The 15,914-nt window shown below is 40.8% G+C and overlaps 1 protein-coding gene across 2 annotated transcripts in view; it reads left to right on the top strand.

The window, feature by feature from the left end:
* Window positions 1-1,307: 1,307 nt before the first annotated feature.
* Window positions 1,308-15,914, top strand: part of heatr3 (HEAT repeat containing 3) — a 59,318-nt gene continuing 44,711 nt past the window's right edge. The window contains exons 1-5 of one of the 2 annotated variants that reach the window (XM_072279601.1): window positions 1,308-1,727; window positions 7,998-8,170; window positions 8,480-8,567; window positions 9,184-9,296; window positions 10,570-10,679. In XM_072279601.1, coding sequence (XP_072135702.1) covers window positions 1,590-1,727; window positions 7,998-8,170; window positions 8,480-8,567; window positions 9,184-9,296; window positions 10,570-10,679 — 622 coding nt within the window. In that variant the 5' untranslated portion in view covers window positions 1,308-1,589. Of the gene's footprint in view, window positions 1,728-7,997; window positions 8,171-8,479; window positions 8,568-9,183; window positions 9,297-10,569; window positions 10,680-12,312; window positions 12,580-15,914 lie in introns of those variants that run through there. The other variant, XM_072279602.1, reaches the window with a different exon arrangement.

Raw genomic sequence — 15,914 nt, 5'->3', positions numbered from 1 at the left:
AAATGTGTGGCACAAACATGCCAACCTCAAATGATCCTTTGATTTTTTTTTAACCTTTTTCATGACTCTATTAGCCAAGGTGATAGAGTCTCCCAGTCATTAATCCCCTTGTATTCTTTTGTGCTGTCATTTTTCAAGTGCCTTTAGAAAATCTAGATATACCTCTGCAATTGATTCCCCACTTACCCTACTGAAATCTTTACCTGATTTGTTAACCACCATTTCCCTTTGTCACATAATGACTGTCTTATAGATCAGAATCAGGCTTAATATCACTGGCATATGTCATGAAATTTGTCGTTATGTGGCAGTAGTACTTTGCAATACATAATGTAAATTGTAAATTGCAGTAAGAAGTATATAGAAAACCTACAGCACAATACAGGCCCTTCGGCCCACAAAGTTGTGCCAAACGATTATCAAAGTCCGATGATACCTTAGAAATTACTAGGCTTACCCGTAGCCCTATATTTTTCTTACCTCCGTGTACCTATCCAAGAGTCTCTTAAAGGACCCTATCGTATCTGCCTCCACCGCTGTTGCCGGTAGCCCATTCCACGTATATAATGTTAAATTAAGTAAGTGCAGTAGTGGAAAAGAAGAGGTAGTATTCATGGCTTCACTGTTCATTCAGAAATCTGATGGCAGAGGGGACGAAGCTATTCCTGAATCATTGAGTGTTTGCCTTCAGCTGCTGTGCCTCCTCCCTGATGGTAGCAATTCGGACAAGCTATGGACCTGGGTGATGGTGTCCGTAATGATTGATGCCGCCTTTTTGAGGCATCGGTCCTTGAAGGTGTCCTGGATGCTGAGGAGGCTCCTGCCCGCGATGGAGCTGACTGAGTTCACAACTTCCTGCAGCTTATTTCGATGCTGAGCAGTGTCTTCCCCACCCCCGCCCCCATGCCAGATGGTGATGAGGCCAAGGTAACGATTATCAAAGTGCGATGATAGTAAATACTTAATGTCAAATGCTGAGAACTGTCGCCATCATTCAGTGTTTTTGTCTTTATTTCATTTTACCCCATTCCACCTGATGGAATTGGGAAGAGAAAATTGTAAACCCGCTCCTTGGGCACAATCCGCTTGCTTATTCATAATTTGGTAATGTGATCATATTCCTAACAAATTTATCATACCTAATTCCATTGATTTAGACCTGGAACACCGTTATTTAACCTACGGTAAGGTGATAAAAGTACTTTCTATCTGATTTCTGCATGGGGATCCGGCATGGGAGGGAGAAGCCTCGCTTTAAAACCACATCCGGATCGCATTGCTTCTTGGTTTGAAAGTAATTTTCTTCCATAACAGACACTGTGTTGTGACCTGTCAGAACTTATCCATACACTGGCTCGGTAAGGTCGCTTTATTGTGAACTTTATCGACAGGAAAACCATGCCAGCTTTATAAAACAAACTGTTTCTTTCGCCCTTTTTCTCCTCCCCGGTAGTGACGCGTTTGGGATTGCATGTCCTGGCGGCTGCCGGCGCCGACATGGTCTCTGATCGGGCTATCCGCATTGTATAGCGGTTCGGCCGAGCTGTGCGTCCTTTTTCCAGGTGCCAGCGTCGGCAGGGACCGAGACGATGGGCAAAAGGAAAACCAACAAATTTGCCCGGCCGCATTTTTCCCCAATAGGGCAATCGAATAACATCGGAGGGCTGGAAGAGGAGGAGGAGGTGGATGGAGAGGTTTCCTCGCCAGCCGGGGAATTACTTGAGAAAGTAAGTTTAGAAATTGTATCCCTATAATTTAAACAGGGTTTCCTAGTCTATAAAGTTTATTTTTTCACCTCGTTCATTTCAAAGTTCAATTTGTTCACTGTCATCTTCCATCCTTGCGCGTAAGCAGGAATCAACAGACAGCAAGCAAATGTTTTTTTCAGGAAAATTGTTAAGCTTTCTGCAGCTCTGAATGGTAAATAAGATAATACTCACCGGGGAACGCCCAGACACGGTACCGGAAGGCATGGCAAAAAGTGTTAACGAAAAGTGCTGAGCTTGGGGTCTGTATTTCATTCAATATAACTTTTAGATTTGGATTTGATGTTGAGAACGAAAGCCATTTTAAGTTATGGGTAAAATGAAAAAGGAATACAAAACGTTAGAATATCATGGCAGTTACTGTTTGCATTAGACGAATGAAGGAGATCTATGCGTAGTGAGCCTTATCAAGTTCTGTAGATGATTCATTGCAGTTGGGCAGTGGTGAAATCATTCTTAAAATAATCACTAGGAAAGACATCAAAAATGATCAACGGTGAACAAGATTCAAAGAAACAATCAATGAACTAGGATGCGCATAATATTGCCATGACATTTGTGTTGCAGAGATAGAACTGACCCTTGTCTAGGGCAGTACAGTATCATTGAGGAGGCTAGGCTAGGATATGATGAAGGGTGAATCCAGACTGTGTGCTATGAGGGTAAAGAGAAATGATGTCACTAGAAAGGTACTGTTGAAATTTAGGATTGAATAATTTAGAATGTGTAGATAAGCCTACAAGAGGAGAGGCTGTACTTGATCTGGTATTGGGAAATGAACCTGGCCAGGTGTCAGGTCTCTCAGTAGGAGAGTATTTTGGAGATAGTGATCACAATTCTGTCTCCTTTACTATAGCATTGGAGAGGGATAGAAACAGACAAGTTAGAAAACCGTTTAATTGGAGTAAGGGGAAATATGAAGTTATCAGGCAGGAACGTGGAAGCATAAATAGGGAACAGATGTTCTCGGAAATGTACGGAAGAAGTGTGGCAAATATTCAGGGGATATTTGTGTGGTGTTCTGCATAGGTACATTCCAATGAGACAGAAAGGATGGTAGGTTACAGGAACCATGGTGTATGAAGGCTGTTGAAACTCTAGTCAAGAAGAAAAGAAAAGCTTACGAAAGGTTCAAAAAACTAGGTAATGATAGAGATCTAGAAGATTATAAGGCTAGCAGGAAGGAGCTTAAGAATGAAATTAGGAGAGCCAGAAGGGGCCTTGAGAAGGCTTTGGCAAGCAGGATTAAGGAAAACCCCCAAGACATTCTACAAGTAAGTGAAGAACAATAGGATAAGATGTGAGAAAATAAGACCAATCAAGTATGACAGTGGAAAAGTATGTATGGAACCGGAGGAAATAGCGGAGGTACTTAATGAATACTTTGCTTCAGTATTCATTATGGAAAAGGACCTTGGCGATTGTAGAGATGACTTATAGTGGACTGAAAAGCTTGAGCATGTAGACATTAAGAAAGAGGATTGCTGGAGCTTTTGGAAAGCATCAAGTTGGATAAGTCACTGGGACCGGACAAGATATATCCCAGGCTATTGTGGGAGGCGAGGGAGGAGATTGCTGAGCCTCTGGCAATGATCTTCGCATCATCAGTGGGGACGAGAGAGATTCTGGAGGATTGGAGGGTTGCAGATGTTGTTCCCTTATTCAAGCAGTGAGTCTTACTTCAGTGATTGGTAAGATGAATGAATGACTGAAAGAAGTTTATTTCGGTCAGTACAAACATGACAAAAAGCATCATTTTCGACGATGATTTCAGAGGACAAAATTACAACAAAAAAAAAGTTGATGGAGAAGATCCTGAAAGGCAGGACTTATGAACATTTGGAGAGACATAATATAATCAGCAATAGTCAGCATGGCTTTGTCAAAGGCAGGTCGTGCCTTACGAGCCTGATTGAATCTTTTGAGGATGTGATTCAACACATTGATGAAGGTAGAGCAGTAGATGTAGTGTATATGGGTTTCATCAAGGCATTTAATAAGATGCCCCATGCAAGGCTTATTGAGAAAGTAAGGATGCATGGGATCCAAGGGAAACTTGCTTTGTGGATCCAGAATTGGTTTGCCTACAGAAGGCAAGGAGTGGTTGTAGATGGGTCATATTCTGCATGGAGGTCAGTGACCAGTGGTGTGCTTCGGGGATCTGTTCTGGGACCCCTTCTCTTCATGATTTTTATAAATGACTTGCATGAGGAAGTGGAGGGATAGGTTAGTAAATTTGCTAACAAAGGTTGGGGGTGTTGTGGATAGTGTGGAGAGCTGTCAGGTTACAGCGGGACATCAATAGGATGCAAAACTGGGCTGAGAAGTGGCAAATGGAGTTCAACCCTGAGAAGTGTGAGGTGGTTCATTTTGGTAGGTCAGATATGATGGCAGAATATACTATTAATGGTAAGACTCTTGGCAGTGTGGAGGATCATGTCTGATCATCCACAATCAGTACTTAGTTCCTGCCTTATCCCCATAACCTTTGATTCTGCTATGTTTAAGAGCTCTATCCACCTCTTTCTTGAAAGCATCCAGAGACTTGGCCTCCACAGCCTTCTGGGGCAGAGCATTTCATATATCCACCACTCTCTGGGTGGAAAAGTTTTTCCTCAACTCCGTTCTAAATGGCCTACCCCTTATTCTTAAACTGTGGCCTCTGGTTCTGGACTCACCCATCAGTGGGAACATGCTTCCCGCCTCCAGTGTGTCCAATCCCTTAATAATATATGTTTCAATAAGATCCCCTCTCAGCCTTCTAAATTCCAGAGTATGCAAGCCCAGTCGCTCCAATCTTTCGACATACGACAGTCCTGCCATCTTGGGAATTAACCTTGTGAACCTGCGCTGCACTCCCTCAATAGCAAGAATGTCCTTCCTCAAATTTGGAGACCAAAACTGCACACAGTACTCCTGGTGTGGTCTCACCAGGGCCCTGTACAGCTGCAGAAGGACCTCTTTGCTCTTATACTCAATTCTCCTTGTTATGAAGGCCAGCATGCCATTAGCTTTCTTCACAGGCTGCTGTACTTGCATGCTTGCTTTCAGTGACTGATGTACAAGAACACCTAGATCTCGTTGTACTTCCCCTTTTCCTAACTTGACTCCATTTAGATAATAATCTGCCTTCCTGTTCTTACCACCAAAGTGGATAACCTCACATTTATCCACATTAAACTGCATCTGCCCACTCACCCAGTCTGTCCAAGTCACCCTGCATTCTCATAATATCCTCCTCACATTTCACACTGCCACCCAACTTTGTGTCATTGGCAAATTTGCTAATGTTACTTTTAATTCCCAAATCTAAATCATTTATAAAAATTGTAAACAGCTGCGGTACCCCACTGGTCACCGCCTACCATTCCGAAAGGGACCCATTAATCGCTACTCTTTGTTTTCTGTCAGCCAGCCAATTTTCAATCCATGTCAGTACTCTGCCCCAAATACCATGTGCCCTAATTTTGCCCACTAACCTCCTATGTGGGACTTTTTATCAAAGGCTTTCTGAAAGTCCAGGTACACTGCATCCTCTGGCTCTCCCTTGTCCATTTTCATAGTTACATCCCCGAAAAATTCCAGAAGATTAGTCAAGAATGATTTCCCCTTCTGGATAGGCTCCTGGATAGGTACATGGACCTTTGAAAAATAGAGGGCTATGGGTAACCTTAGGTAATTTCTAAAGTAAGTACATGTTCAGCACAGCATTGTAGGCTAAAGGGCCTGTATGTGCTGTAGGTTTTCTATGTTTCTAATAAAGCTACACAGTGCCAATGGGCTGATCCTGAAGTTGCTGGGGTCTGTGTTAGCATGAGGTTGGGCAGAAACATCACAAAGAAGGGTTAAGTTTAAGCAGTGAACTAGAAATCTTTGAGTTACAAGTTGGGGGGGAAATGCAATCAGATAATGTTCTTCTACAAAGCCAAGTTTCCATCAAACTCAATATATAAGTTTGCTGATGACACAACAATTGTAGGCCGTATCTCAGGTAATGATGAGTTTGAGTACAGAGAGGAAATTAAGAACCTGGTGGCATGGTAAGAAGACAATAACCTATCCCTCAATGTCAGCAAGAGGAAGGAATTGGTTGTTGACTTCAGAAGGAGTATATATTTATATATTTCAATTTATATCGGTGGTGCGCAAGTGGAACAGGTCAAAAGCTTTAAGTTCCTCGGGGTCAATATCACAACTGACCTGACTTGGTCCAACCAAGCAGAGTTCACTGCCAAGAAGGCCCACCAGCGCCTTTACTTCCTGAGAAAACTAAAGAAATTTGGCCTGTCCCCTAAAACCCTCACTAATTTTTATAGATGCACCGTAGAAAGCATTCTTCTAGGGTGCATCATAACCTGGTATGGAAGTTGTCCTGTCGAAGACCGAAAGAAGCTGCAGAACATCATGAACACAGCGCAGCACATCACACAAACCAATCTTCCGTCCTTGGACTCACTTTACACCGCACGCTGTCAGAGCAGTGCTGCCAGGATAATCAGACACGACTCACCCAGCCAACACACTTTTCGTCCCTCTTCCTTCCGGGAAAAGGCTCAGGAGCTTGAAGACTTGTACGGCCAGATTTGGGAACAGCTTCTTTCCAACTGTGATAAGACTGCTGAATGGATCCTGACCCGGATCTGGGCTATACTCTCCAAATATCCGGACCTGCCTCTCGGTTTTTTTGCACTACCTTACTTTCCATTTTTCTATTTTCTATTTATGATTTATAATTTAAATTTCTATATTTACTGATTTTTACTATTTTTAATATTTAATATTTGTAATCCGGGGGTGGGAAGCGCAGAATCAAATATTGCTGTGATGATTGTACGTTCTAGTATCAATTGTTTGGCGACAATAAAGTATAAAGTATAATGGATGTCAGTGTGAGCTACAAATAATAAATGCATCTTTAAAGAAGAACTTCTCAGACCTCCATGGTGGAGTTGTTCCAATTAAACATAACTTGAAATCAAGTTACTGACTGCAGAATAATGGAAAGCAAAAATAGTTAACACATTTTATTCTACCAGTTGTTCGTCTTGCCTTAAGCAGATTAATTTCTGATTACCCTCTTTTATAATCTAATGAATCAGGGTAAAGGTTTACGTAACAGTTGCCAATTTGCCTTCGTTTTGAAAATGTTTTCACGTTTTCACAATTGGAGTCTCTGAGAAGGGGTGATGGAATAGGAGCAGTGTTGGATAACACGCACCCAGCATCAGTAAAATGCAAGTGTCTAAATTTGGGCATTACTGAAATCCATTAATAGAATAATTGTAATTTTTGGTTTTGAAGATAGAGATAGAAAGTTTTCAATGTGAAGCTTAGCAAGGTGGTGGAAGTTTGTGCTACTGCCTCATAGCTGTGTGCATTCTGGTTCAACCCTGACCTTGAATGCCTTCTTTGTAGAGTTTGCACGTTCCCTCCCTGACCATGTATGTCACTTTTCATCAGACATCCTTGAGTCAAGATAGTTTCATTGACTACTATAATTTACCCTTTAGTGTAAATTAATGGCAAATTATTTGAAGGGAAGTTTATAAGTATGTGTTGGAGAGAATAAGTTGCAGGAGTACAGAAAAATAAGGAGAAGGAAGAAATGGGATTGCACTTAGAATTTATAGGCTCAATGGCTTCATGTTTCACTGTGGAATTAAATTCTGAACATTTTCATCGCCAAATATTTTAAACAATTCAGAGGAGGTGTCTGAGTCTCACACACCAACTCATTTGCAAGTTTACAATGCTGGTACAAACAAACCTTGGTGTTCAGATAATGCTGAGGCAGGGCTGAAAAAAAAATTTAGATTTCTTTTTGATTAATCTAAAGCTACCTCAATTCTTTCTCAACGTTCCTGAGAAGCAAATGCCTAAAAAGTAGATTTAGGGTTTGATGATCTTTTGCAGGCTGAGGAGTATTTTGTTAACCTGGTCTACAACACCAAAATTAAAAGAAATCCTGTGTAAAGGTTAATCAATGTTAAGTTGTAATTATATGAATTTATTGCTGTCAGTGTGATTTTCATTGAATAGTTTCTTTTAAAAGTGAAGGATTGTTAACTAATACTGGTTTACTTCAGTTTCAAAAGAGGAACAAAACTACTTTGAATATTGGATTAGAAAATATCCAGAGAAAATTCGCAATATTTCTATGGATTGTGTAAGCAGCTGTAAAAATAATTTATGGTTTCTGCTGCGCCAACTTAAAATTCCACTTGTGTACAGTTACAGAACGGGTCGGCTGATATTCGGGAATTTGCATGTGCAAGCATTTCAAAACTCGTCCAGGAGAAAAAGGTGATCCCCTCATTTTTGCAAAAAGATGCCATTCGATGTTTGGGACCTATGCTGCTTGATCCAAGTGTTGCTGTCAGGGAGACAGCTGCAGGTGCACTCAGGTTAGTGCTGAACGTTTTAATCTTCTTCAAGTATCAGGCAGATTTATTTTGAAAAGGCGATACAATTTAATCTAGTTAGAATGTTAAGATTTTAAGTGAAACAGTTAAAAGTTACAGTTTCTTTCTTCTGAACCATTGGTCAACTTTTTAAATCTTAAAGGAATGATGATTGTCAACTTCATTGCATTCATGCAGTCCATCAGACATGGAGAATTTCCAAAGGGAAGAGGAGAAATATTTTAATTATTGACGAAGTGAAAAGGGTTATATGCAATAGAGCGCATAACAAGACTTGTTTATTCATGACAGAAATCTTAGTGCTTGTGGAGGATACGATGTTTGTGATGAGATGGTGAAGCAAGATGTTTTGACACCCCTTACTGCGCTGTTGCGGGAGGTAAGCCTTAATGCAAAAAATAAATCCTAATGCGGCAGTTTGTTTTTTTTTTTCTGTAATTTTGTTTCCATGGGGTGGTCTTATTCTGTTGATATTCAAGATACGTTGATCAGGATGTTCAGTGATATTCAAGGGTGCCATGGTTGTGCAGCGGTTGGCAGAGTTCAATTCTGGCATTCTCTGTAAGGAGTCTGTGCGTTCTCCCTGTGGAATGTGTGGATTTTCCCCAGGTGCTCCAGTTTCCTCCCACAGTCTAAAGAGATACCAGTTAGTAGGTTAATTGACCATTGTAAACTGTCCTGTGATTAGATTAGGGTTAATGGGGTTGTGGGGTTGCTGGGGTAGGGTGATTCAAGGGGCTACTCTGCACTCTATTGCCAAATAAGTAAATAAAGTTATAAAGAATGTTACTCAAAATTCATGACAATGCTGCCAGGAAGGTGGTGTTTGTCATGTCTATGCATTGGGAATGGAAAAGCATTTTGTGGAGAACTGTCAGGGAGTTTGTTCTTTGGTTCAAAATATAGTTTAAATCTATTGAAATCATGCTACATTATAAAAGTTTGCTCTGTGCTGTGCAAAACTCTATTAGATTTGTTTTTTTTTGTGTTGGCAGTGCTGTACAGAATTAAATTCTAATATGGTAAATCCTCAAAAAATACAAGGTTCTGATAAAAACTATATAGAGGATGTGTCCAATGAGGCTATCCATCTTCTTTGGAATTTGTGGTAAGTTCATTATTTATCTTACACAAGTTTTCTGAGTAACTGCTGTAAACTTTTTAATGCAGAATTGCTTGATAATTTAGTCTTGTTATCACTAAATCATTACAGGTAAGAAGAAAAGGTGATTTTGATGTCAGTGATAATATTTGGTGACAATTTTATTTACTGTACGAACATGCACTCTAATAAATTACATGTAGTTCGTAACAACTACCCTGAAGTGTGTGAACAAAGATATGTATCCAACAGTGAGAGTGGATCAGAAAATAGTGGGTGCACTGATAATTATTTACCTCCATTTATTGCAACTGATAGAAAATTGTGGGTAGTGTACTCATAGGTTTCACATCTATGTTTTTGCACTGGGCATATTTGAAACAACCCAATGGAATATTTGAGTTGTGGCGGAAGTTTGGCTTTGATGTGTACTGCTCTAACACAGAACCCACAAAGTATTGCTTCCTGACTGGTTGCCAACTGGTTTCTCGCTCTCCTGCTTGGCTGTAGGCCCAGGTCCCAACGCTCCACATGGGCCTCCTCACTCTTTCTCCTCGTCCCCCCCACCCCTTCACCTCACCCCCATCCCTCTCCTCTAACCTCCCTTCTGCTGACTCCTTTGCCTTTGAAGTCTCCAATTCCTTTCCTCCGACCCCACATTTCACTTTGTCTCTGACCCCTGCTTCACTATTCCCCTGACCCCCTTGGCAGAGACCTCAGCTTGAACCCAAGTACTCGAATCTTGGAGATTTACAGGTTGAGTACTTCTGCTGCCTTTGCCTCCCTGCCTAAGGCTTGCTCACCTCCACTGACAACCTCTTCTCCTATCTCCAGCACTTATTCATCTCCTTCTGGCCTCTTACCCTCTCTTTCGGGAACTAACTTTCTCCATCCCAGGAGACAAGCAGTTATCGATATCTACTGGGAAAGCTATGTCTGTAGTCTCTTATCCACTGTCAGCCTGCATCCACGGTCTCCTATCCTGCATAATTTTCTGTCGGTTCAGCGAGGATTATTGCTTCTGAGATTAGATACTTGCTCCGAAAGTGTCTTTAATTTTTATGAATGTACAAATTATTTTGCTGCACATAATTTTCTGTTGAATAATTTGGCATTTTGTTAGTACAGTTGTGTTATATCAGAAACAAATATGCCTGATGATAAGGTGCGTAATTTTGTAAATCCTGGTTTGATTCGGTGATTGATTTCAATGCAGATATGAAGGAGTCTCAGCTAAATAAATGTAATGTAATCAGACATTTTCCTTTTATCTTTTAAGTGAAAGCAGCAGCAAGGCAGTGTCTGTCTTCAACAAAGAAGGTTTATTGGATATCTGTATTCTATGCTTGAGAAAGTTCAATGACAATATAGAATTGGCCATTTCTGCAGGTGAGCAATCTCTTAAAAATTTATGTGTGTCTGTGCATGTAGGACTTAAGTTGAATTTTAATTTTTTCATGTTGCATTTCAAGTGAACTTTGTGGCTGATGGAACTTAATTCCATAATCTTTAATAAAGATTAAAAGTAAATTCTTTAAAACTTGAAACACTTGTTAACACCTAATTTTACTATTTCCGTTGGTAAATTTTGATAACCATTTCCGAAGAATGGAGGTAGTTCAATTAGAACTTGGTGCCATCATAATTTGGATCTAAGTGGGATATAGTTTTTTTTATTTAGAAAAGGAGCATATAACATGAAGAAACTAGTTTAATTTGTTGAGTAATCTGTGACTACAAGTGGAAAATATTTGCATTACATGTATCCCTTCAGTACTTTTTTTTATTATAACCAAGTAGCAATCTAACTCCTAGAAACTTATTTCATGTCTGCCCACTTGTCAGTCATGGATCTGTGCTACATTATTTCTAAGGTTTCATCTGCCTTAAGGAAGCTTAGTACATTGGCCACAAATCATACACAGTTTTTATCATTAATTCAATTTTTGGGGTTGTGTCGCTCAGCTACCAAATTTAATTCATTAGATAGTTTGCTATATCTTTTTCAATATGCTCCCTTCTGTTAAGTATTGCACAGGTGTGCAGACATCTATGTAGGGATTTTCTCAATGCTTTACATTGTCAAACCATAGTTTCTATGGCTTCCTATTCATTGCATAATCCTGTTCACGTGTAGAATCAGCGGTTCTGCGGTATTCTTCTACTGTTAATTCTGTTGATTTTACACTGCTGATATACAATTTTTTAAAGTCTGTCCCGAGCCTGTGGCCCATCAGGCCGGTGCTTATGCCAGTTTCCGTGGCGTGAAATGACTGAGAGTACGAGACTCTTCCCCCCCCCCCCCCCGCCCCCGGATAGGACACCAGTCTATCGCGAGGTTAACACCCAGCATTTTGCTGGTACCCATTCTCAGGTGGGTAGACTGGAGCAATGTGTGGTTAAGTGCCTTGCTCCAGGACACGCACACTGCCTTGGCCGAGGCTCGAACCCACGACCTTCAGATTACTAGTCCAACACCCTAACCACTTGGCCCCGCGCCATACATACGATATACAGTGGATTCCATTTATTGGGGCCATTGGTTAATCAGGACAGCCACTTATTTGGGACAACTCTTAAAGAACAAAGACTGATCAAGAATGTGGCTGGGACTCCCATGGTTTATTTGGGACACTATGCTGCCTAATTGGGGCAGGAGACTATTGATAAACAGTTTATAACTAGCGTCAGTTGCATGTACTTGCGTGGCCATTAGACACTACACCATGCTTAGAGCAAACAGTTATTAAATTGTGTCAGTTGTGTCTGTGTTCAAAAAGCAGAGATTTTTGTTACTGATAGTTAGCATGAGCTTATCGGTAGGACAATTCAGAACTGTTTGCTCTCTGCAGTTTCAAGCATTCAGGCTTGGAGATGCCAAAAAATGCTGAGAGTGAAAATAAAACAATTTCACTTCTTCAACAAGTTAGGAACTATGAAGATTTTGACGGTATCGACATTCATCTTGAGTATTACAATGAAAACGAAGACTTGGAGGATACAATCGTTGAAAGGATTGTATGATCACTGGCTGTGTCAAGAGCCCTGGGGGACTATGATTACAAGTGTGTCGATGGGAAAGGGCCTACAGAGCAGCTGAGGAACATCACCAGAACCTGACGTGTATGAGATTCTTGGAGTAGAAGATGAGTTTATTATACTGGCTTGTGATGGCATCTGAGATGTGATGTCGAATGAGGAGCTCTGTGAGTTTGCTAGATCTAGACTTGTGGTAACGGATGACCTTGAAAAAGTCTGCAACTGGGTAGTGGACACCTGCTTACATAAGGTAGCTAATACATATTTTATCAATTTATTAAAATAATCTGAATGTATTGTGGTTTGAAATAAGTATGGTTGTAATGTGCGCTTGAATTGCTGATTTCAGACTTTAGATATTTTTTCATTCAAGTCCATTTTTAACTAATGTACTGTATGTGATGTCATAGCTGTTAATTCACACATATCAAGTTGGTTATTGTCTCTTGATCTTTTACAAACTACTGCTTTTAATGATTTGTTATCATGTATAATTTAATCCTACATACTTCAGAAACTAATTTAACCCTACATATTTCACGAAATAATTCAGTAGATCTGTACTTGCCATAGGTGCAAACAATGTTTGTGTTCTTGGTGCATTATTTGACAAATAGACTGTTTCTCTCTGATGTTTTGTGGGGGGGGGGTTAAAAAAAACTGGAGGTCTGGCCTCGGTTAATCACAGGAAACACAGCAGAACAGTTGTGTCAGATGGAAGAAAATATACCATGTATTTTGCCTTCACTAATCAATGGCAATTGTCTCTTTTAAAATCTTGTCTCCCATATGTCAATTCATCATTTGGACCATGCACATGCAGAATTTATCCTCATGATGGTGCCTGCGAAAGAAAAAGGGACAAATTTTGAGAAAGGGCAGTTGTGAGAGAAAATGTAGAGTTTTAAAGTTTGAGCACTAATTATCTGAGATCTTTAAGCAGAGTGGGAACTTGGAAGTAAAAGACTTCTCAGACTAGTTCAGAACTTCCAAAATGGCATTTTTCCAGATTTTCTTTTCTTAGTGCTGTAATTTAGTTCTTCATATTGCAACTGGAATGTGTTAATTTGATCATGTTAGGCGATAGTAGATTAATTAGTGCTTTTTTGTACCCTTTATCTAACTTTGTCTACCAAATACCATTGAAATGTTAGTGATGTTCATGTGGTTTTGCAGTAAATATTTATCTTATTTGTCTTTAAGTTCCTGTTCATTTTGAGTTCTGGATTTATTGTACATTAGATCAAACTTTAGCAAGTTTAATGATGGAAGGACAATGGCTGATGTCCGAGTTGTTTCAATCTAGCACATTAAATGGTGATCTTTTTCACTTAATTTTGAGCAGGAAAGCAGGAGAATGACAGCTATGCAGGCCGAGTCATCGGGTATGTTTAAAGTGGAGATAGGTTCCTGACTAGTCAGGACATTGATAATAAATCAGCCAGGATGGAATGGTATAGCAGACTCAATGGGCTGAATGGCATAATTCTGCTTCTGTGTCTTATGCTATAACTGTGTATGCTTTGTCATTTTCTGGTATTCCCTCATGATGCAAGAGTCCATTCAACCCATGGAGTCTCTCACAAAGACCCACAGAGCAATCACCTTTCTTCCACTTTTCTTCTCCCCCCCTCTCTCCCCCCCTCTCTCCCCCCCTCTCTCCCCCCCTCTCTCCCCCCCTCTCTCACCCCCTCTCTCACCCCCTCTCTCACCCCCTCTCTCCCCCCCTCTCTCCCCCCCTCTCTCCCCCCCTCTCTCCCCCCTCTCTCCCCCCTCTCTCCCCCCCCTCTCCCCCCTCTCTCCCCCCCCACACACCTTGTTTCTCCCACTAGTTCCTTTCACTCGGAGAAATTTACAGTAGGCAATTCACCTAACAATTGACATATCTGGAGATGGAGGAAACTACAGCACCCAGGGTAATATTAATAAGAAGTGAGTAAGTATTTGTGTGTTACTCTTTAAGTGTGGAAGATACCAATAGCATGCCAGAAATGTGAGTGTCAGGGAGCAAAAGTGAGTGCAGTTGCTATTACTGAGGAGAAGATGCTGAGGAAGATAAAGGGTCTCAAGGTAGATAACTTACCTCAGCCAGACAGACTACAGTGGAGGAGTCTGAAAGAGGTAGCTGAAGAAATTATAGAGGCATGATCAGTGATCTTTCAAGAAACACTCATTTTTTGAAAGACCACTAGATTCACTGGGCTGGTTTCGGAGGACTGGAAAATTGCAAATGTCATTCTACTCTATGAAGGACGGTAGGACTTACCTTTAGAAATTCTTCCTTACCTCTGTTCTAAAAGGTCACAGCTTCAAAATTGAGGGGAGACCTTTCAGAACAGAGGTAAGGAGGAATTTTTTCAGCCAGAGAGTAGTGAATCTGTGCAATGTCTGCCGTAGACTGCGATGGAAGCCAAGTCCATGGGTATATTTAAAGCAGAACTTGACAGTTTCCTAATTGGTCAGGGCATCAAAGGATATAGTGAACAGCAGGTGTATGGGGTTGAACGGGATCCAGAATCAGCCATGATGGAATGGTGGTGGAGTGGACTCGATGGGCTGAATGGCCTAATTCTGTTCCTATGTCTTATGGTCTTACGAAAGCAGTCCATTATCTGCACGAGGTGTCTATGCTGATTTTGTTCCTTTATAGTCAAAAGAACAGGATGTGGATGAATTCCTCTACTGATAAGTATTAGGAACTGATACATACTTCTATAGTACTGTAGTAGTATTGGTAGTACTCTAGTATGTTCTGCATTTCATTTAAATAATTTGTTACACAGTTTGTTTATTTTACATCTTTTTAACTATTTCTATGAAACGTTGGCTAATTTGGGAGCCATGTATTTGAGTCAAAATATACTAGTCCTGCTGTATCACAAGTAACTTCCAGGGCACCAACATTACAGATGACCCTAACAGCAGCTCTCATTGAAGACAATGGTAAACGTGAAATATTCTTGTTTTAGCCTGCTACGGCTGAGAACCATAACTGCATCTATGATGTCCACAGTTAGAGATGAAGTTCTAATGCGATTGAACGATCTATCGCTGCTTAAAACCGACAGAAATAGACCAGACTGTGGTCGCCACACTGCCCATTTAAGAATCTGCCGCAAAAGAGGGGTCGATGTGCTGGTCTGACGAAGTGTTTTAAAAAAAAGTTTTGGACTCCCAGTACCAGCTACCTTGCTGGCAAACGTGCAGCCTCTGGTAAATAAAATTGACGATCTCCGAGCTAGGGTTCTGTATCAGAGGGTCGTTAGGAATGTGTACACCCTTTGTTTTGCAGAATCTTGGTTAACCCCTTCAAGATCTTGGGTGTCAATATCGCTGAGGACCTAACCTGGACAAAACATATTGATACAGCTATAAAGAAGGCAACATAGCAGCTATATTTTATTAGGAGTTTGAGGAGACTTGGGTTGTCAACTAAAACACTCAAACTTACACAAATGTACCACGGGGAGTATTCTGACTGGCTGCATCACTGTCTGCTATGGGGTGGGTCTACTGCACAAGATCGAAATAAGTTGCAGAAACTAGTAAAATTGGTGAGCCCAATCATGGGTACCAGCCTCCATA

This window comes from Mobula birostris, chromosome 15 (genome assembly GCF_030028105.1).
Source record: "Mobula birostris isolate sMobBir1 chromosome 15, sMobBir1.hap1, whole genome shotgun sequence".
Lineage (NCBI taxonomy): Eukaryota > Metazoa > Chordata > Chondrichthyes > Myliobatiformes > Myliobatidae > Mobula > Mobula birostris.
Note: the sequence above shows the minus strand (reverse complement) of the source record. Positions and strands in the feature narration are given on the sequence as shown.